Raw genomic sequence first — 23,163 nt, 5'->3', positions numbered from 1 at the left:
AAGAAAACGTTAAATAAGCTCAGACATAAATAAAATACGAACCCGCACAATTGTGCATACACGGTCTGAAAGGGATATTAGCCCCTGTGTATAAAGGAAAGGGTGATAGACATAAAGCTGAAAATTACAGGCCAGTCAGTTTGACATGCAGTGCATATAAGCTTTGGGAAAGCATTCTTTCTGTTTATATTAGACATGTTTGCAAAATTAATAACTGGTTTGACAGAAGGCAGTTTGGGTTTAGGAAAGGTTATTCCAGTGAAGCTCAGCTTGTAGGATTTCAGCAAGATATAGCATATATCCTGGATTCAGGAGGCCAAATGGACTGTATTGCGATTGACTTATTCAAGGCATTTGATAGGGTAGATCATGGAAGTTGGCAAAAATGAGTGCTATTGGACTAGAAAAAAGAGTGACTGAATGGGTCGCTATATTTCTAGAAAATAGAACTCTGATAATTAGAGTAGGCGAAGCTTTATCTGACCCTGTAATAATTAAGAGGGGAATTCCACAAGGCAGTATTATTGGACCTTTATGTTTTCTTATATATATCAATGATATGTGTAAAGAAGTGAAATCAGAGATAAGGCTGTTTGCAGAAGATGTTATTTTGTACAGAGTAATAAGTAAGTTACAAGATTGTGAGCGGCTGCAGGGTGACCTCGATAGTGTTGTGAGATGGACGGTGGGCAATGGTATGATGATAAAGGGGGTTAAAAGTCAGGTTGTGAGTTTCACAAATAGGAAAAGTCCTCTCAGTTTTAATTACTGCGTTGATGGGGTGAAAGTTCCTTTTGGGGATCATTGTAAGTACCTAGGTGTTAATATAAGAAAAGACCTTTATTGAGGTAATCACATAAATATGATTGTTAAAAAAGGGTACAGATCTCTGCACATGGTTATGAGAGTATTTAGGGGTTGTAGTAAGGATGTAAAGGAGAGGGCATATAAGTCTCTGGTAAGACCCCCAACTAGAGTATGGTTCCAGTGCATGGGACCCTCACCAGAATTACTTGATTCAAGAACTGGAAAAAATCCATAGAAAAGCAGATCGATTTGTTCTGGGTGATTCCCAACAAAAGAGTAGCATTACAAAAATGTTGCAAAGTTTGGGCTGGGAAGACTTGGGAGAATGGAGACGAGCTGCTCGATTAAGTAGTATGTTCGGAGCTGTCAGTGGAGAGATAGCGTGGGAGGACATCAGTAGACTGATAAGTTTGAGTGTTGTCTTTAAAAGTATGAAAGATCACAATATGAAGATAAAGTTGGAATTCAAGAGGACAAATTGGGGCAAATATTCGTTTAAGAGGAAGGATAGGTAGGGATTGGAATAACCAAGGGAAATGTTCAATAATTTTCCAATTTCTTTGCGATCATTTAAGAAAAGGCTAGGAAAACAACAGATAGGGAATCTGCCACCTGGGCGACTGCCCTAAATGCAGATCAGTAGTGACTGACTGATTAATTAATTAATTAATTAATTAATTAATTAATTAATGGTCATTTTAACGTATGCCATTCGAGGAATTATTTTGTGTCATTTTGTCCCCCATGGCCACTATGGTTATTTGCAGAATAACCTACATAACCTACAAATCATATTGAAATTAAAAAGCAAAGCCTCGATTCAGAAAGTCAGGCTACTTCTGATGAAGAGGAAGATTGTGAAAATGTTGCAGAGCCAGCAGAATATCCTATGATGCAATCATCCTTCATGATAATGTAACAGCCCATACAGAAAACACATTGTTCAGATCAATTTACGGCGCTGGTGATAGGATGTCCTAAAGCATCCTCCCTATTGTCCCAACCCTATCACCATGCGATTTCGATTTGATACCAATATAGAAAGCTCCACAGCCTGGGAGACTCTTCCATACACGAGAATACATAATCCAAGCAGTGCAACGCAAGATTGCCAGATTGGGCAATAGAGATGCTGAAGGTATTGGTCGTCTTCCTCATCGTTGGCAGCGAACAGCTGATTGCCTTCAAAATGCGTTAATGCGTGCACATTACTGTTCTCAACATTATGACATACGATAACATTTTCTAAATTTTACTCTTCTCCCTTGTATGCAATACTTCCTGAAGAACTCATGTAAGAGACATGATTGGTAAAGTACATGATGTATTTTCACACATGTTTAATGAAATGTTTGTACACCAATGCATTTATCTAAAATAAAATAGTTACCATGACTTAGTATGTGACCCAAGTAATAATATCCAACGAAGCACTACAGAAGTACTGTATTTCTACTACACTACTACAAGTTTAGCATCGGCTTTGTTGCATTGGGGGATTCTGCATTTTTACCTTAAAACATGATTCTGAAAATCATTCTCAACAATGGAACTAAACAATTATTTCTGATTCCAAGAAACCAAACACAAGACATTTATGACTGTTAATGTCGTGACATTCATTCTTTCTCGATTTAAATAATGTACAAAGGACACTAGGAAAGTTTTGCAACGTGAGTGAATGCTTTAGACTTTCTCAAAATAATTTCCACCACACTCAATACACTTCTCCATACGTCAAAACCAGTCACTGAACCAACTCTGCCACTTTGCTTTGGTTACATTTTCACAGTCTTGATCCCATGCTGCCAGAAGCTCCTCGTCGGATGAAAAACGCCGTCCTTTCTGCTTCATCTTCACTTCTGGGAAGAGTGTGAAGTCACATGGGGCAAGATCAGGACTGTATGGAGGGTGATCAAGCACAGTCAACCCTGATCTGGCAAGAAAATCCATTGTTGCATTAGCACAATGTGCTGGAGCATTGTCGTGATGCAAGAGCCAAGTGTTAAGCCATGACTTTGGGCGGAGCTGCTTAAGAGCCTGGATGACCTGGCGCAGACAAGTCTCACTGTACCACTGTCATTTGTGTTTCTAGCACAATCCGATTCAGGATGCCCCGTTTAGTGAAGAAAACTGCAATCATCCTTTTCTTCACTGACCTTGATTTTCGCACAGTCACCGGAGTTCCCTCACCTTCAAACAGCCACACCTTGTTCTGAGATTTTGTTGGGACATCGTAATAATAAAGCCAAGTTTCGCCACCTGTAATGATGCTATCGACATTACGCGAAGTCCTATTTTCAAACTGCTTTAGCAAAGTTCGGCACCATTTCTCTCGATGTGCCCTTTGTTCCTCAGAAACTGAATGGGGCACCCAAAGGGAACAAACCTTTCTAACATGGAGATGGTCATGTAGAATTGAATGAATAGCTGGTGCAGGGATGTGGTGGGTCTCTTCTACCTGCCGATATGTCAACCGTCTCTCTTGCTGCTACATTTTCCTCACAGCTTCAATATTTTCCTCAGTCACTGATTCAGACAGTCACCCAGAATTAGGATCGTCTTCAACCCCAAAATTTCCCCTCTGGGACTCTTTGTACCTGCTGTCCGATGTGGACAGTCTATCCCCAGCACAGGAGTCATTTCCTCCAGGCACTGGTCAACAGTTAATCCAAGAGTAAAACTGTAACGGATAATTGCGCTATATTCACCGTTAGACCACACTTCCATTTTAACTTACTTTCAATCCCACTGCTTGGTAACAAGTGGTGTGAAGGTCGCGCCTTGCTGTCTTCTAGACCGGTTTTCACCCCTCTTTTCATCCCTCACCATAACAGGGGTGTCCAGCCAACCGTTTTTAGGTATTGCAAAACTTTCCTAGTGCCCTTTTTATTATTAATCTTTTCTTTTCAGTCATCATCATCATCATCATCATCATCATCACCATCATCATCATCATCATCAGGCCCGCCTCCGTAGCATGACGGTCAGCACTATTAGCTGCGGTCCTCAGAAGCCCGGGTTTGATTCCTGGTACTGCCAGAAATTCAAGAATGGCAGGAGGCCTGGTATGTGGTTGAAATGGTACATGCAGCTCACCTCCATTGGGGGTGTGCCTGAAAAGAGCTGAACCACCTCGGGGTTGAGGACACGAGTTTACTTACCATCAATCATCATCATTTTCTTTTCCCCTTGTCCAGCTCCTGCCAGGTCTGGGTGTTGATGGCACTTCTCCACTGTTGCCTCTCCTACTGCCACTCCTCAATAAATGTATTCCAGTCCAGCCTTCTTTTCTCTTATTCTGTTCTTGACAGAACCTATCCATCTTTCTATGGGCATCACTGTTGCCCTCTTTCCTTGTATCTTAGCCTCCAACACTTCTTCTGATATCCTTCCTTCGCACATCGCCATAACAACTCCAAACCATCTCAATTTATTCTTCTCCATCCTATCACTCAACTTTTCTACCCCCATCTCTTTTCTGACATCAACATTTTCTTACTTTGTCTCTCCTACCATACTCCTCTCTTCAAGATTAATCAATATTAATTAACATTTTAATTACAGTAGATATATACGCTACAAAATACACATTGCTAAGGATTTCGATGGCATCAATTGTTTTAAATAGGTAATAGATTTATCTTTTTTCTTCTTCAAATATTTCCTCTCTAGTCTCTGTAAGAAAACAACAATGTAATGTGTCATCATTTCATTTTCTCATTTATAAATCGAAGCAGACTAGCCATGATTTGCTTACTTAGTGGTTGAAAATATAGTTGTGAATTTAGAATGATACTTTGTGTGTTTATATACTTCTCTAACATCAGCCAAAATGAAGAAACTTGTTAGAATGGAAAGACGATATAAAGAATGAGGTAGCTGGAAAATCTATAATGTCCAATAACAGACAAATTATATTGGAATTAAAAAGCAAAGACTCGAAACAGAAAGTCAGGCTACTTCTGAAGAAGATTGTGAAAATGTTGCACAACCAGCAGAAACTGAATCCTTTTCTCACAGGAGTACATGTTCTGAACAGAAATCTCAACATAAGACCACAAGGATTGATTTATGGAGGAAGTGAGTCACAACCACAACCCATTTGTGTTGTTTGACATAAGACACTTTCCAACAATTCAACGAAGCCATTTGCGTCATCTGAAATAAGCTTAACCTTACCCGGGCAAAAACCCACATATGGGTTACCTGTCGGTATCCTCGGAGAAGGAAACCCATACAGTACATGGATTTTCATAATACTTCAAAATGTTACTGGCTCTTCGAGTTCAAATAGTTACACGTCAACAGAAGACATAAGCTGCATTTCCAAACATTTTAAAGTGATCATATTAGGCACAATTCTTTGTGAGTGATCAGCTGAGTTTGTTGACCGAAAACGTGATAGCAGAATATTGTGGTTCATATTTTCCGTTTCCCTCCCCCGCATTTTTGGCAAAATAGGTAAAAGAAAACTAATCACAAGTGATGAGACCGTTAATGAAAGTGGCAGCGAAGTGTTAGAATTGTCAAACTCCCGAGATTTCTTCCAGCAACAGTAGTGAATGCAAGAGTGGCACAACTGATCATACAGACGACAGTGCACATGAACTCAACCCTGCCAGGTTTGACATGAGTAATTTTGATCTGGCCCATCAAATAGGATTCTAATACATAATATTCAGCAGGGGCCAATAGTACCACCTCATTTTCATCACGATACTGATCCACTAAAGTATTTTTATCTTTTCTTTGATGATGAAATATATGAGATGATTACAAATGAAACTTGTATTCAGGGAAGCACAAATAAGAAGAAAGCAACACTCCGGACTAGAAGGGCAAGAATTGCATCATGGTCTCCTCGAAGTGTTTCAGGCATGAAAGCATTTATTGGTGTGGTGATTAGGATTCTTCTTCTTTATCTCCTTCTTCTGCTTCCTCCTCTTATTATTATTATTATTATTATTATTATTATTATTATTATTATTATTACTACTATTACTGTGCTATTTCTTTCATGTGGTACTATTCAATGAACAATTATTATGGTGATAAAATTTAGAACTGTGCGTAGCTTATTTTCAGAATTATTATTATTATTATTATTTTATTGCTATTATATGGTCTCTTTTGTGCAGTATTTATTTGGTGAACAATTATTACAGTAGGCCGAATAACAAGATTCAGAACTGTACATTCCTTATTTTAGGATTATTATTTGTCTCTTGTATTTAGTCAGTGGACTGTGATTACAGTAATAAAATTTCACCAACTACATTATACTGGTAAAATAGTTCGTGCTGTTTTTTTTTTTTTTTTTTTTTTTTTTGCAAAATTATAAAACTTCGTAGCTGGAGCAGATTAGTGCTGAAATTCAGTGAAACCTGAAATATGTTGTTTTTAGACATGAATGCATAATTTAGATAGGTTAGCAGTATTTACATCAAATTACTTTTCACCAAAAATTCACCCTTTGTCCTCGGACGGAAAATATCCCACCCCCCTCCCCCACCTGCCTCACAAAGGGTTAAGAATAAGTAGGGCCAGAAGACCACATACTGACGGCAAGTCATATTTACTGCCTGAGGCTAGAGACATGGCGTCAAGTGTTATTGGTGATAAACAGACTAATCAGCTGGGCGTTATTCCCTTGTCCAACAACATGTTTCTCACAGAATCTCAAGCATGGCTCATGTTTTAAAAGAATGTCTCATTATCAACCTCAAGTCCATAAAATACTTTGCTATACAGCTTTGGGCTGATGACCTTCGATGTTAGGTCCCTTTAAACAACAAGCATCATCACAAGCTCTACAGCAACATGAGTGTCGCGTATATACAAATACGGCGCAATTGATATTATTTGTTCGATATACTGATTCCACCCCTGCAATGGAGGAAGATAAGCTTTTCTGCAAGGACCTTTCAGAACGAACAACAGCACAAATCTTATTTGACACCCTTGACGGTTTTCTAAGGCAGCATGGTATTGACTGAGAAAAGTGCATTGGTGTGTATACTGGCGATGCAAGAGCAATGACTGGAAAACAAACTAGTGTAATTTCCCAGATCAAGAAGGTTGTTCTAGAGGCAAAATTTGTTCACTGTAGTCTTCACAGAGAGGTTCTAGTTGCAAAGAAGTGTCCACAGGAAATGGAGATAGTGTTGACAGAAGCAGTGAAATTAGTTCATTTCATAAAATCAAAAGCAGCCAATTCCAGATCATTTGCAATCTTACGTGGAGAAATGGGGAGTGAACATGAACATCCTCTTTCTCTCTCTCTTTTTTTTTAATACAACTGCCTTTACGTCGCACAGTCACAGATAGGTCTTGTAGCGATGATTGGACAGGAAAGGGCTACGGGTGGGAAGCAGCTGTGCCCTTAATTAGAGTACAGCCCTGGCATTTACCTGCTGTGAAAATGGGGAAACCATGGAAAACCATCTTCAGGTCTGCCGACAGTGGGGTTCGAACCCACTATCTCCCAAATGCAAGCTCACAGCTGTGCGTCCCTAACCATATGGCCAACTCGCTCGGTTTCTGATGTATGGTGGCTTTCCAAAGGGAACTGTCTTGGACGTTTGTTTGAATTAAGACAAGAAGTTCAAGTGTTTCTTTCTGGTCGTAGGTGTGAGTTTAGTGCTGTAGCTTACAGACGAACAGAGGCTATGAAGACTGAAGACTAGCTTTCTTCGCTGACACCTTCCAGTGGCTCAATGAGTTGAATATAGGACTGATGGGAAAACACACACCAGTCTTCAGATTTTGGACAAAATAAAAGCTCTGAAAAATAACATTTTGCCTTGAAAAAAATTGAGCTTTATGATTTCATTGTGAGCAACATAAAAGAACACTGTTTAGGCCTGACTGAAGATTTTGGCAAATACTTTCCCGATAACATAGACAGAGTTCTGAATTCGCAACCCTTTTTCTGCAGTGAGAGACTTCAGGCTACCACAGTACTTTTCAAGAAAAGAAAAGGAAGAAATCATTGAAATGCCCTGTGATAGAACACTCAAATATAGTTTCAAGATAACATCTGTGACGAACTTCTAGTTGCAGAGACAAGTCAAATTTTGTAACATTGCCTGCAATGCTATGAAGTTCATGATGCATTTTCTCAACAATATACCTATGTGAGAGTGCCTTATCATCCATGGTGTACCTAAAAAATCAGTACCGCAATAGGCTAAATATACAGCCGGACCTCCGCTTAAAAGTCTCACCTGGTCATGAGGACATAAGAAAACTGTGTCAAGATATGCAGGCACATCATTCCCATCGAAAGACAATTCATGGATTAATAACAATTCTTAACTTTAAAATTGTATTCAATTTGAAGATAAGAGTGTGTGTATTAATACCTTTTGCATTATTTTTAAACATTTTAAAATATTCGATTGAAACTTTAATGATCTTAATGATACTAAAACACATGTTACGCTACAACATTTCAATTATTTAAATACTTTGTCACATTTGTAATATTATTATTATTTGTTACGTCATTAACTTTCAACCTTAAAAAAAAAAATTACGGTGGGGTACAATTATTAAAATATCTGAGAATCCCTGTTCTAAATGAAATGAAACAGAACTGTCCTACCAATTAATATCACATAAAATAAATTATGTCCTCTAATCACTTAATGATATCTTTAACAAAGTTAAATTCATTGGCTTATCTTGTCAGATTCTGTCCATCAGAGTAGATCGGGCTGCATTCTCGTTTAGTTGGCCATGGAAGACTTCAATGTTGTCCTATAATGTTTCATTCTGCAGTTTCATGGTGTTGTTCCCATGGCACCATGATCTTGATTTTCCCCAAGCTGTTCTTGACGTCGTAGAATTACAAAAACAAGTTACTCATACTTTTTTTTTTTGCTAGTGGCTTTTGATAATCTTGACCATAGTGGCCGGTATTTGATCCGTATTGACTTGATCACAACAAATATGTAGGAGGATGGTCCGCCTAGTCAATACTAAATATTAATTATTTACATTTATTTACATAAGTCTAGTAAATGTTTCAAGAATCTATATTCATTCCCTTCATCAGCTAGTCAAATTAAAATTAAAATTTGTACAAAAAAAGACCTAATAAAAAGGGGGCCCCCCATTAAAAAATCTAAAACTATTGCCAATACAATTTAATATTTTAAAAATCGAAGACTGGATGCATGGAATTAAATTCCATCTAGTCAATTACAATAAAGCACAACTGAATAAAGACTGTATGAGTTAAAATATTGAGACCTATGTTCTTGTTGTGGCGTTAGATCACTGTGTACTTGATGATCCAATGATTTCTTGTAAAAATCAATTGGAGTTAAGAATAAAATAAAATTGTGCAAAAACTTGTCGTCATGCCAAAACCATCCGTTAATGGGTGTGTTATGCAGCCAGGTGATATGAGCTTAAAATGATCTGTAAGAGGGAAAAGTAAAATAGAAACTATAATCGGAAGACTATAACATAAACAAAATGAGAATACAACACGTAAAATTATTAAAACAGACGACTTCATCAGCTCTAGACTCTATATTCTGCTGTCTTCCTGGATGTTCTTGATGTTTCTAGTGCCGTGTGTCATGAGTTCCCCTGTACCTCCCCTCTCCAAGTGGCCTATATAACTAGCTCTCCTTGCATGCAACTTGGAGGCATTCTTCGGCTGTTGGAGAGAGGGCAACGTCTTTCTTTGTGCTACGCTAGTGCATATTTCCACCTCAGTATTGGACTTGAGTATTCGACCATGAGGTATTGTAAACTTCACATGACTATCTTGTCAAGTGGTTGTAGTCGATTATACATCCATAATGGAGCAGCTGGATTCCTTTGTTTGGAACGCAATCTGATATAGATGTTGATTCCCGCAGAGAGCCTGAAATATATGTCCCGAATGAGTAAATTTATAATACCAATATAAATGATCCGTTATTGGACATTATAAATTTTCCAGCTCATTCCTGGTTGCCAGCATTTTGCCACCGTGTGCTAAGTTTGGCTCATCAGGTGGTACATAACACACCCACCAAGACGCATGGCTAGTGCATACCGTGGACGCCAGTGCGTAGGCCACATAGAGCCACTGGCAATGCCAATGCACTATGACTGTCTCATTACCAAAAATTGATGCCTGCTTGGCCATGAGATGATATAGATGTTGATTCCCATAGAGAACCGAACCTGAAATATTTGTCCCGAATGAGTGAATTTATAATACCAATATAAATGGTCCGTTATTGGACATTATAATTCCAGGTTGCCAGCGTTTTGACCTCGTGTGCTAAGCTGGGCTCATCAGTAGGTACATAGCACACCCACCAAGACGCATGGCTGGTGCATACCATGGAGGCCACCGCGTAGGCTACTTGGAGCCACCGGCAGTGTCAATGCACTATGAGAGAATTTGTCACATTACCAAAAATTGATCTCTGCTTGGCCATCAGATGATATAGATGTTGATTCCAATAGGGAATCTGAAATATTTGTCCTGAATGAGTATATTTATAATACCAATATAAATGGTCCATTATTGGACATTATAAATTTTCCAGCTAACTCATTCCCGGTTGCCAGCATTTTGCCCCCGTGTCCTAAGTTGGGCTCATCAGTTGGTACATAGCACACCCACCAAGACGCATGGCCTTCAGCAGAGGTGCCAACCTTTGAAGTGGATTATCAGTAATCGCCCTCCGTCCCCGTGAAAAATTTCGAGTCAAGTCCAAAGCATGCTCCTCCCTTCTCGGTAACGACACCCTTTTTGTCCTTCCCTCTAGCAATCCATTCGAAAGTATATCATATTACACAATAACATTTGCACACAACCTGTTAGTTCTGTGATAAAACATTCCTTGTAACTTGTTTCTCACGCAGGAGCTGCTTTTCACTGTAGTTTTTCTTGAAGCATTCTTCCCACTGTGACGACATTTTCGTCTTCAGAACCATAAGCGATTCCAGTGCAGATGTGCTTAATGTAGGCCTCACTTCTTTCTCAATCTTTCTGTCAACTGTCAAGTACAGTGAACACAGCAAATTCAACATTAGTGAAGGATTTATAGTGAGCTCCTTCATTCGCAATGAATTTTACAACGCTTATGGGTAGCAAAAGGAAGTCACGATTGCATAAGTATCGTTGCCAACTCACAAGCATTGAAACGAGGACGATTTTGGAGACATTTTCAATCCTTTCGAGCCTTTTTCCTTCTTTTCCTTTTTTCCGTAGAAAATTATTTTTTCTTCATAATGTCAGCTTTTCCGTAATAATCTCCCCTTTGACCGTAATTCCGTAATCATGAGGTGAAATCCGTAATATTTACGGACAATCTGTAATAGTTGGCATCTCTGCTTCAGTTATCCAGGTGCATCATTTAAATACTGTAAATGCGCCTTGTTGGATATATTTTGGAAATGTTTCTTCCATGACATTTGAAAGCTTTAAGCTGTGAATCAATGTTAATTGCATGTGGTAATGGGTCTTAGAATATTTTGTGATGCGGCGAGGGTTAGCATTCCTGAACCAGTCGTGTTACTATCCAAGTAGAAAAGTGTAGAAAAGTGTTTTAGACGTGGATTGTGACAAATTTGTAAGTAATTTAGGAGAGGATTCTAGCGATGCAAGAGACAACGAATCTTCCGATCTACAGGGAATCGAGCCTATTGCAAGTTCAGATTAATGAAATACCTGTCACGTAAGGCCCACTTGCTAATTTTCATAGCAAAAATATTTCATAGCAGTGACATTGTAGTTTGGGGAGATAATGAAGAGGAAGTACAGACACAAGTTGATTTATGGAATGAGGAGAAAAGAAATTTTGGAATGACGAGAGGTAACAGAAAATCCAGGGGAGTGATAAAAATAGGACAGGAACCTCTTAAAGTAGTGAAAATTTTTAATATTTGGGCCACATGATGTCACAAGATGGAAATTTGGATGGAGAAATTGATTTAAGAATACAGCAGTCTGCAAGTTTCCACCAGTATGTGAGAGACATTGTATGGAACAAAGATGTGTCAATGAAGTGCAAGAAGGTTTTATACTCGTCCTATTTCAAACCTATACTGACCTATGCTTCAGCAGCCTGGATGTTGAGTAAGCGGAACCAAAGTAAGGTACAAGAAGCTGAAATGAGGTTCTTGAGGAGCATACAGGGAAAGACATGATGAGATAGAATACGAAATGAGGAAATAAGGAGAAGCGTGGGAGTGTGTAAACTTCAAGAAGAGATTGGTATGGCAAAGCTAAAATGGTTTGGACACATGATGAGAATACCAGGAGAAAGAATACCAAAGAGAACATTAATGGATACAGAGACTGCAAAGATGCCTAGGGGACGGCCTAGAATGAGATGGAGGAGCTCTGTCGTGGACTGTTTTGCAAAAAGAGGAGTCAATAGCAATAAAGTATTAGAAGGGGAACAGTGGAAAGATCAAGTAAGGTGGAGAGCTTTGGTACACTACCCTACCCAGAGAGAATCTGGAAAAGGGAATGGATGAAGGAGAAGAAGAAGAAGAAGCAGTGATAATGTATTTTTATCATCTCAGGCATAGCAGATATATCCGTAAATTTACATTTTCATATTTGCATAAAGACCACGTGAACCTTGTGGAATGATATGAAATGTTTGTTTATGGCTATGTTACTCTTTCAATAGAAGGAATTTTAGTTCATTTCATTATTCGGCAGCAAGGATTATTCGCGTAAATACGGTAAGAACAGCCGTTGGAGAACTCAGAAGAATGGATTACCCGAAGGAAGTGTTCTTGCACCATTTCTCTATAACATCTACACAAATGACTGACTAATTCCTGCCGAAGTCAAGCAGTAGATCTATGCTGATGACACATAGTGGCAGCACTGGGGAACAAGAAAAGCTGGCAAAATCTCTTGAAGAACTTGCTACATACTACGTGAACAATCATTTGAGATCCAACCCCTGCAAAACTCAAGTCTGTCCCTTTCATCTACGTAACAAAGAAGCCAGTAGAAAACTGCCCGTAGAATGGAGATGAGTAGTCCTTGAACACTGTTATACACCAAAGTACCTTGGTGTGAAACTGGATAGAACATTATCTTTCGAACAACACTGTCAGAATACCAAACAAAAGGTGTGCACCAGGAATAATATTATTAGAAAACTAAAATGCACATCTTGGGGTGCATACCCTAATGTCCTACACACATCCGCTCTGGTCCTCTGCCTATCAGCTGCAGATTATGCAATGGAAATGTATCAGTATTTAAATTTTAAAAAAAGAATGACCACAAAACTTCTTCCACTATCACTGCAATGCTGGCCGTAAAAGCCTGAGCAGTTACGAATGTAATATCTGCTGTCTTGCTATGAATAACCTGAAGTTACAACTAATCTACATTTTAATGCAGAACTGCAAAATCAAGAAGGACATACACTCTCTCAGTTTTTCTCCACCTCTGTCATGAGCAGAATCTTCTATCCGAGCGAGTTGGCCGCGTGGTTAGGGGTGTGCAACTATGAGCTTGCATTTGGGAGATAGTGGGTTCGAACCCCACTGCAGGCAGCCTTGAAGATGGTCTTCCATGGTTTTCCATTTTCACACCACACAAATGCTGGGGCTGTACCTTATTTAAGGCCACGGCTGCTTCATTTCCACTCCTAGCCCTTTCCTATCCCAACGTCGCTGTACGACCTATCTGTGTCAGTGCGACATAAAACAAAAATTGTAGCAGTATCTTCAGTTATGGATCAAGAGAGTAGTTGAAACTAAAAGGATGTATTTCAGAAAGGTCAATTAATCTTCTAATATCACAGAAGGCATCTCACTTTTTGAGCAGGCACGTCGCAGACAAGAAATTGAAACGCATGAAAAGCGGAAACTAGGTCAGATCCAAATACGTCTTCCACCCACCTTTAGATGTGACTTGTGTGGCTGCATGTTTCATGCTAAGATTGGCTTGATCAATCATCAGCGACATCTCCACAGAGCAAACAGACTTTAAGAGGAACTGCAGAAGAAAAATGTATTCTTGGAAACGAGTAAGCAGCCGACGAGTGAAGATGACGTAATACAATAGAAAGAGCAAAGTCTTTGTTATTTTGGGATATTTGGTAGGAAGATGTGCAAGTTCAACACCAGTCTTCAAAAATTGGGGAGGGGGAATACCAACAACCACCTTCAAGACTGGCTCCATGCTTTCAATCGAAATAAATAAAATAAAATGAGAAAACTTACCAGTCTGTAGGTCAAAGTCCTGATGAATACCAAACACATCCAAAATATCAAACGGCACATTCGGATTAGTGAACTGCAAGGTGCAGTAGAAAGGATAAGCAGTAACTGAATAAGATGGTGGACAAGTTCCATTCCTGCTTATCATGTTGTTCATCTTGTTTTTCTCCAGTTCAGCCCGTAGGACAAGAGGGACTTTGAATAAAGCTCCTGGATCTGAGTTAGTTATGTACGTATCCTTTGGAGGCAAGATCTTCACCTGAAATTACAAACACATGAAAGTTATTTCATAAGAGTAGTTGAGGACAAGTTCACTACTCAAGTTACTGTATTAATATTATTCAAGACATACTGTAGGCTGTAACTTAAGCATCAACAGTAAACACATTGTGAATTCAAGTGAATCATGCAAGTTATACTTACTTTATGAACTGGTAAGATTTTCACCTCAATATTCGTAACGGTATTAGCCAAGTGATAACGGATAACAACAGTGCCTGGCGCACGGGCTCGACCAATTCCAAATTCCGTGTTTATTTTCATCAACTCCATGTTATCAGTACTCCAGTACCCAACTTTATCATCCATGGAGACCAGAGGGACTGAAAAGCACATTATGTCTCCCAAAGAAACTGTTGTCTGCAAAAGAAAGCCTGCCGTCACTAAATGCTGTACAGTTTAAGAAAGTTACAAATATAAATTGAAAACAGATGTCTTACCAACAGCACTGTTCTTTACTTGTCGCCTTTTTCAAAGCTAAACTGATGTCCATCATAAGACTGAACACATCTATAGTTGGAGTAATTTTAGCATGATTTCCTTGTAGGGTATTCTGCTCCCACTCAGAAAAATGCTGCCTGGCCAGGTTTGTCCTGCTATGGAATGGAGTAGACTGTACAGCCAGCGACTCAACACCAAATGCTGGACGGCGGAAAATAACTGAACGAGCTCTTATTAAGAGTGTTATGGGCTCTCAGTAGAGGAAATGCTACTGAAACCCATCTAAAGTAGCGCCTGTCCCCCATGTCAAAAGCGGGCTAATTTATAACTTACAATCTGTCACTACTTTTTTTTCTCTCTCCACAATTTGCTTTATGTGCCACCGATACAGGTAGGTCTTATGGTGACGATAAGATAGTGCTAGGAGTGAGAAGGAAGTGGACGTGACCTACATTAAGATACAACACCAGCATTTGCAGGTGTGAAAATGGGGAAACCATGGAAAACCATCTTCAGGGCTGCTAAGAGTGGTGTTTGAACCCACTACTCCCTAAATGCAAGCCGATAGCTTCTAGATCCAAATGCGCCGCCTATTGCTTGATCTGTTGCAAATAAATGCATTGATTTGTCAAAATGAATTGTAGAATTGGTAGGACATACCCAGAAAGTGACGTGTATTGGCCTCAACTGACCACAGCGACAAATGGGTAAAGGCTACCGATTCAAGGGCGGAACTGGCTAAAGAAACTTGGCCAAACAACACAACTTCATTTGCTTCACTGAATACTGGTACCCTGATAGGCTGCAACACCGAACTGGCAGATTTGATGAAAAATTGCAAGGTGGAAATTGTTTGCATTAAACAAACAAACAAACAAACAAACAAATAAATAAATAAATAAATAAATAAATAAATAAACCACAATGGGCAGAATTCTCATGATGTTGGAGACGGATATAAGCTCATTCACACCTAAAATGGAGAAGTCAATGAATTTATTTATTTACTGTACAATCTTCTCACAACAGCAGCAGGATGCCAAAGGACAAAGAGTACCTGAATAACAATAATAAACATAGATGAATGGATTAGGCTTTCACGAGATAGTATAAAATTATTTATTTATTGACTTATTTTATATGGCGTGGCTCAGGCTATGAAGCCTGCTGTTATGCCAAAGCATCTTATATAATTATGCTACATTGTACAAACTAAAGAGTCTTAAGATTCCTAATTACATATAATTAATTATAAAAGTAAACTTAATAATAGTTATAAACAAAAGGTAAATTTCTGAGAGTTACTATGAAAAAAAAAAAAAAAAATTAAATACCAATTTCTTAAGTCTATGTACCATTTATAACATCTCCTTTTAAATACATTTCTACTATGTATGTCTCCAATTACAACTGGAAGGGAATTCCAGGAGCGTATGGTTGCAGGTGCGAATGAGTTGCCGTAACCTGTCATGTGATAAATTGGGAAGCTCAGCAGTGAAGAGGTTTCTGACCTTGTGGGTATACTTTTTGGGGATTACAAGTATTTAAGATTCGTTCTCAGATAACTTGGTGTGTCTGTACGGAGGATGTTGTGGACAAACGAAACAGAGTGAAGGTTTATTCTCTCCGCCAAATATAACCACGACAGCTGTTCAAGACAGGGTGATATATGACAATACCTGGGCATAACACAAAACGGACGCATGTATTATACGTCCGCTGAAGTTTATTGTTAAGTGTGGTGTATACGTTGTTGTATATTACGTCACCATAATCGAAGATTGGCAGAATTAAGCTTTGAACATTTAACTTTCTTGTATTTAGTGGAAAGAGATTTCATAAACTTCGAAGGGAGTGCAAAGAAAAGAATACTCGTTGGCAAATTTTCGTCGTGTGCTCCGTTCAGTTTAAGTACTTATAAAAAATGAGGCCAAATTTCTTTACAGTTTCGTTCATTCGTATTGGCACTGCGTGGAATCAGACAAGAGGAATTTTAACACTTTTCAGTTTGGTACGATTACTTTTGGATCCTACTATGATTGCTTGCTATTTGAATGGATTGATTTTTAAGAGAACTATTTGTAGTCCAGTCTTTTATATTTTCCAGGTCATCATTTAGTTTGTTAATATCTAGTTGGGGGTATTGTGCGCATTGGTATCACCCAAATATCACTATAAAATTTGTCACAAATGGAACATAATAATTGCTTTTACACATATCAAGTGAAAAATCCCTGGCAAATTAAGAAATATTTGATTTTTGGAGAATATTATATATACGTACTTTACCACTTTACAAGTACATTTGGTGTTGCGCTCACAGTGACACACGTATGTCTTTTGTCTTACACTTTCAACGATTTCGTGTGTGATATCTGCGTTCACTGAAGTTCTTTGCTTTCGTTTCATTGCTTCACTTGTCAAACATCATCATTTCACGAATTGTATTGCGATATGCAATATTTAATAGGCGACAAAATGGTATGGCCAATGTACATAAGAAAAATTCAGTGGACTAGTGATTTATTGGTTCGAACAGAAATAAAAATATTTATTTTTCTGTTGACCTCCATTTTGCTGTTTAAACTGGCCGCTCTAGTCATATGGACAAAGATAATGAGAATCTACAGACATAGCACTCCCATTCCACGGTGCTAGCCCTGGACCTGAAGAAAGTAACAAAAGACGACACCAGCAGTGAATGGACAAAGATAATGAGAATCTACAGACATAGCACTCCCATTCCACGGTGCTAGCCCTGGACCTGAAGAAAGTAACAAAAGACGGCACCAGCAGCGCAGTACGTCATAAACCAGTCCTGTCTACAAGCCTTAAGTATGTTTTCATATTTCTCAAATAACGACGGTATTTCTTAATTTGCCAGGGATTTTTCACTTGATATGTGTAAAAGCAATTATTATGTTCCATTTGTGACAAATTTTACAGTGATATTTGGGTGATACCAATGCGCATCGTACCCTCTAGTTGGATGTCTTTCGGGTTTGTATGTACAGTATATATAGTTGAATGTTATCTGTGTAGAAATGGTATTTACAAGTTTTTATATGTTCTGATAGGTCATTCAAGTACAGTGAAAATAGCAGTGGCATTAGAACACTGCCCTGAACTACAGCAACTTCAGTTTGTTGCCAGCGTGACACAGGTGTAGAATATATTGGAAGTGGAAAGTGTTTATATAGAAGTTTTTATTTGTAAATCTTGATAAGTAGTACCTACTGTATGATCTGAAGTGTGGTGATAGAATGTTTTATTTGTATTCCATGTAACTACCTAACCTGTACAGTGTAAATATTTTGGTAACATATTGTATGTGTAACTAGTAAGTTTCATTTCTATATTTACTGGAACTGTCCAGAAAGTTGTCACATGAATTTTTGAACAGGGTGTGTTGCCTTGTATTAGTTATGTATTCTAGAAAGTATGACTATTCTGGAAATGGAAGACTCGCGATCGTATGTATTCGAGAAAGTTATTTAAACATCGCGACTGAAGTAAGTGTTGTGATTGGTCGATCCGGGCAAGCTCCTGTGTTCTGATTGGCTGCTCCAAGGCCACGGTTCCCTTTATAAGGAGCTAGGCACCTTTTCGAAGATGGTCTGAAATCTGAGGTCTTATGTCTCTGTGCCGTCTTGGTCTTGACCTGCCGAGCCTGCCAAAGTTCTTGATGTCGTGAACGTCTCCTAGGTACCAGCATGGTCTGCCTTGGGGTAAGCGCGTTTTTTCTGTCCAGTTTTAAGTTCCATTTAGTTTTCGTTTGGTGTATCGCAGGAGTTTGTCCTAATCGCCACTATTTGTTCAGATGTGAAAAGCAAGTTTTGATTTCACTCTAAAATATTTTGTGCTTCCTTCCTTCAATATTGTATTTGTCAAATTTGATTTGTACTGAGATGCACTTGGTTAACTCTTTGAACTGAAGGCAAAGCTCTTGTCTAAGAACACCTATCCTGTAGTTTGTCAAAGAACATACATAATGTGTAGTGAGTATCTAGATTTGGTGTACAGCTGAATTTGTTCCGGAAGTTAATTTGTACTGACGATTTTGTAAATAATATTTTGAAAACCAGAGATCACTGTTGGCTTTTCAGAATCTGCAACCTTCACCCCTCCATGGCCCTTCGTAAGGATTCCCAGTCACCTTTCCACGTTCCTGGTTTATTATGATCAAGTTGCCCCTACTGATTTTCACCAGTGTTGTTATCAGCGGAGTTCCGCGTAGTTCATCAGATGTTTTATTGTGTGTGTAGTGGTCTTTGGTACTGTGTAATTGCACTTACTTTCCTCCCTTTACTGTGTTTGGTGTAGCCGCTGAAGTAACGGTTGCAAGCGGGATACTTTCGTACCTGCTGACACACACTGCTGCCGCCCAATGAAATAGGAGTGCAGCCATGTCAGTGCGCTTGAAGAAAATTTTTGTGCTTGTAGCTTAGCTAATAATATTTCGCTGTCCACACAGTCATATGCTTTACTTAGATCTAAAAGTACAAGGATAATCATTTGTCCATTGCCCACTTTTACTTGAATGTCATTTGTAACTTTTAGTATTGCTGTGGTTGGGTCTAAATCCTGACAGGTATTTGTCAAGTAGATTGTGTTTGTTAAGATAATTTATCTGGTTGTGAACAACCTTTTCTAATATTTCACTAAGACAAGGATGTATGCAAATTGGTTGAAAGTCTTCGGGTTTTGTTGGATTACCTATTTTTCTTATCGGCGTATTATGGCACTTTTCCATATATTTGGAAAGATTCCTGTTATGAGTGAGATATTTATTATATGCGTAATTGTTGGGAGAACAATTTCAAAGAGTCTTTTAATTAAAGTGAAATTTATTCTGTCCCATCCAGTAGCCTCTGGCTTCATTTCATGAATTGCTTCTCTGGCACATGTGAAAAATAAAATTCTTCTCCATCATGTTTTCTTTTTGCATGCAGAGTGTTGATTGTTTCCTTTTTAGTTTGTTCGTCTGAATGGGAATTTTGTTAGCAGAAATATTTATTTAATTCTTCTAATGGCAAGTCAGTGTTGTTTTTGCTGGTTTTATTTTTTGTCAAACCAATGTTCCGGAGAATTGTCCAAACATTGGTAGAAATGTTATATTTTAAAATGTTATGTGTATGGTGTATCGTAGCATTCCTGATTGAGTTGTTGTGTTACACAATTTTCTGTACTTTTCAAAATTGTCTGCGGCTGGATTTTTTATACAATATTTGCAAGCTGCATTTCTATCCTTCATTTTTACCCGTATGTCTGCGTCAGCCAAGGTGATGGTTTTCGTTTCACTTGTGCTGTCCGTATGGGGGCATGTTTGTCATACAGTCCTAAAAGCAGTTCGTTAGACAATTTTATTTTGCTGTCAATGTCATGTACGAGCTATACGTTGTGCCACGGTGTTTTGAGTGAGTGCTCAATGATGGCATCTTTGTTTAGACTTTTGATGTCTCGATAAGCAGTAATTTAGGTTCATATTTGGGGCATTTCAGTGAGTATATTGCATAAATAAAGTCATGTTGGGAAAGTCCGGGAGCGGGCTGTTGTCCATGAGTCTGCATTCTATCAGTATTGTTTGTAATGATTAAATACAGTAGTGTATGGAAAGTAGCTGTGTGGTGTGAAGGATTTAGGGGAAGGATTGCCAATTGAGTGAGGTAAGGATGCTTTCCAGTCGTCTAGATTCAGCAGTCACATTTTATCATGTCAGTATTAAAGTCACCCATTAAAATCACATCTTCATACCTGCCTAATAGGTCCTGAAGTGGTTCTTTGAGGTCTTCAACATATTTCATCGGAGCACGATACACAACACCCAAGGCGAACAATAAAACTTTGATTTCCACCTATTCAATACATTAAAAGCAATTATAAAATTAGGATCTCATCCTTATTTTATTGCTAAATTATTAAAAACATAGGACATGTTTTGTTCAAATTTTTGAACATCTTCAGCTATACACATTCTTAACAAGGTTGTGCCATTTCACTGTTCACAACAAGATCCAATCGGAACAAAAATGGAGTTTAAGTCATCAGAACGTCGATATTAAATCGTCAGAATACTACGAGCCAAAGGAGTAATGTTTCCGTCAAGCGCTCAGCGAAAAAGAAATATAGAAGGCGGTGGTAAAGAATGACGTATGAAGATTGTTAAGAGTTATTATTAAAAAAATTTAACATTCAATTCACATAGAAGAAGAACGTCACGGTCATATGTAAAAGGAAGAAAAGCATCCTTACACCAGAATACTAGCTACAAGAGAGAGTGAAACTACTGTTCACAACTATTTTATGAAGTATTAGCGCTACAGAATATTTCACGCCGTGAAATTAAATAGTATTTTAAAATATAAAGAGTTCTACATTGCTACGTCACAATACACACCCAAGACGACGTATTAGCCGATACCATTAATTCTGAGAGGCTAAGGGACTGTAATATCGACAAGGAGACAGAGAAGAAAAATATAAAGACACATAAATCTCCATAATTTGATTGGAATATTCACTTTTACATATTCCAAATCTTAGAATACTTCCAAGATTAACTTTTCTAAGATCAATATTCATTTATCACATGCAGATGGTAGAAAAGCATATCCATAAGATGACGACATTAAGAAAATGGAGGCGAGGCTACCTAGATGAAGGCCGCACAGGATGACGTTTTCAGCCCATAAGGACCCGTAACGAGACGAGACAGGTCCAGATGTTCCCAAACAGATGAGGGAAATGCCAGGAGCTGTGCCCGCATGTCCATCCACCTGGACATGAGAAAACTACGGGGGAGCGCAGAGCAAAGATAGGTTTCTTTAAGTCTACCACACAAGTAAGAATTTATCTATTTTTCCAAGTGCTATTCTAATTTAATGTCAATGAAATGATTATATACGAGAAGACGAATACCATAATTAGGTTAAAGGTTGATAGGTATTCATCGGACCTAAATGTCAAATCCATGTGTAGGATATAGTCAACCAGTGATAATAAAGCATCCGTTCGTAATGTTGTCAATGTAATATGAGAGGAGGTTAACTTTTTATCTCTTGGAGAAGTTCAAACAATGTCGCGATAATGGCTTATGTGAGAACTTATGACATCAAGTAATAGAGGAAATGAGATCGTATGTAGGATATGTTTACTAAATAGGACATGGTAATATTTATTATTACAAGATATTAGAATCTTGTATATTTGTACTAATTTTGTTTCCGTCTAGGCTCTCTTTTGTTTGTTTTATCATTTGCTCCTTCATTATGTTTTTAAGCATTTTTTCAACTTATATTATGTAAATTATTTCAAATCTCCCCTCATTTTTCACTGAAGATGACTCAAACGAGCCAAAACATGTTTGAATTTGTTTACTCCGTCTAATGACGGAATATTTATTGTATTGAATTAGGAGGATACTCTCATTTTTCACCTTTGTAAAATGGTAATATTTTACAGAATTATTAAAAGGTTGAGACTATGACAGAGTAGTTAGGAACACGGTCCATGATGACAGAAATACGTCTAGTTGGAATGAGTTAATGCTGTTACGGTGAAGTGAAATGCTATATTGATATGAAATGTGAAGTGATGGTTTTTTAATGTGAATAATGATATGAGGTCATGATGATTAATGTTGGTGATGTTTATTGTTCTTCGTGAGTATGGTCATAGTTTGTTTTAAGGAAGATAGTATTCCAAGTTACGTATTTTTGAGGTAGTTAATGAATATAATTTGTCTTCAGTCGACCGTTTATCCTTGAATAAGCCATAAGTAAAGTAGGATACAATCTCAATGACGTCCGTATGTTGATATTTTTATTGTAGATTATCAAATGATTGTTGAAAAGGAAAATTATATTAAATTAGCCTACATACATGTATTTCTTCCAATCGTAAGAATTTTCTCACATATTAGGGAAGCTTTGAAGTTTATTCCAATGCATTAACTGATATCACTGGTGACTTAGCTTCACAAATAAGAGTTGTTGGTAGTAAGTGAAGTCTTCGCACAAGGTAGACCACCTGATTACAGTATGTTTCGAGGGAGTGATGGTCAGATACACTTGATAGCACAATGTTATGACATAGATGTGCACTTGAATTAATGATCTCAAATAAGGGAAAGACTTGCATAATTTCTAGATATGATGTTTAATCATAATATTTTAAGGAATATATTGACTTAAAGGAAGTTGTCTTTGTCTCTGTAAGAAGAAATGCCAAGAAATATGAGAACATGTTTGAAAGACGTGATTCATATGAACTGTTTTAAATATTTCCGAAGATATTTTCCCATGTCAATCAGGTTGTGTATTTGGACACAAATAGTTTCAGTCAAACAAAGTTAACTTATTGCAATGAATTAACGAAAATGAGATGAAAGCAAGTAGAATTTTCAGAATAATTTTTCAAGAATTT

The 23,163-nt window shown here is 38.0% G+C and overlaps 1 protein-coding gene across 1 annotated transcript in view; it reads right to left on the bottom strand.

Annotated features, from left to right (window-relative positions):
* Gp210 (nucleoporin 210) overlaps positions 1-23,163 on the bottom strand; it is a 461,410-nt gene that overhangs the window by 162,118 nt on the left and 276,129 nt on the right. The window contains exons 10-11 of the mRNA XM_067145468.2: positions 14,443-14,658; positions 14,023-14,278 (exon numbers count right to left, since the gene is read on the bottom strand). Of these exons, the coding sequence (XP_067001569.2) occupies positions 14,023-14,278; positions 14,443-14,658 (472 nt within the window). The remainder of the gene's footprint in view (positions 1-14,022; positions 14,279-14,442; positions 14,659-23,163) is intronic.

Source organism: Anabrus simplex, chromosome 4 (genome assembly GCF_040414725.1).
Source record: "Anabrus simplex isolate iqAnaSimp1 chromosome 4, ASM4041472v1, whole genome shotgun sequence".
Lineage (NCBI taxonomy): Eukaryota > Metazoa > Arthropoda > Insecta > Orthoptera > Tettigoniidae > Anabrus > Anabrus simplex.
The sequence above is the reverse complement of the archived record's forward strand: the minus strand, read 5'-3'. Positions and strand labels throughout refer to the sequence as shown.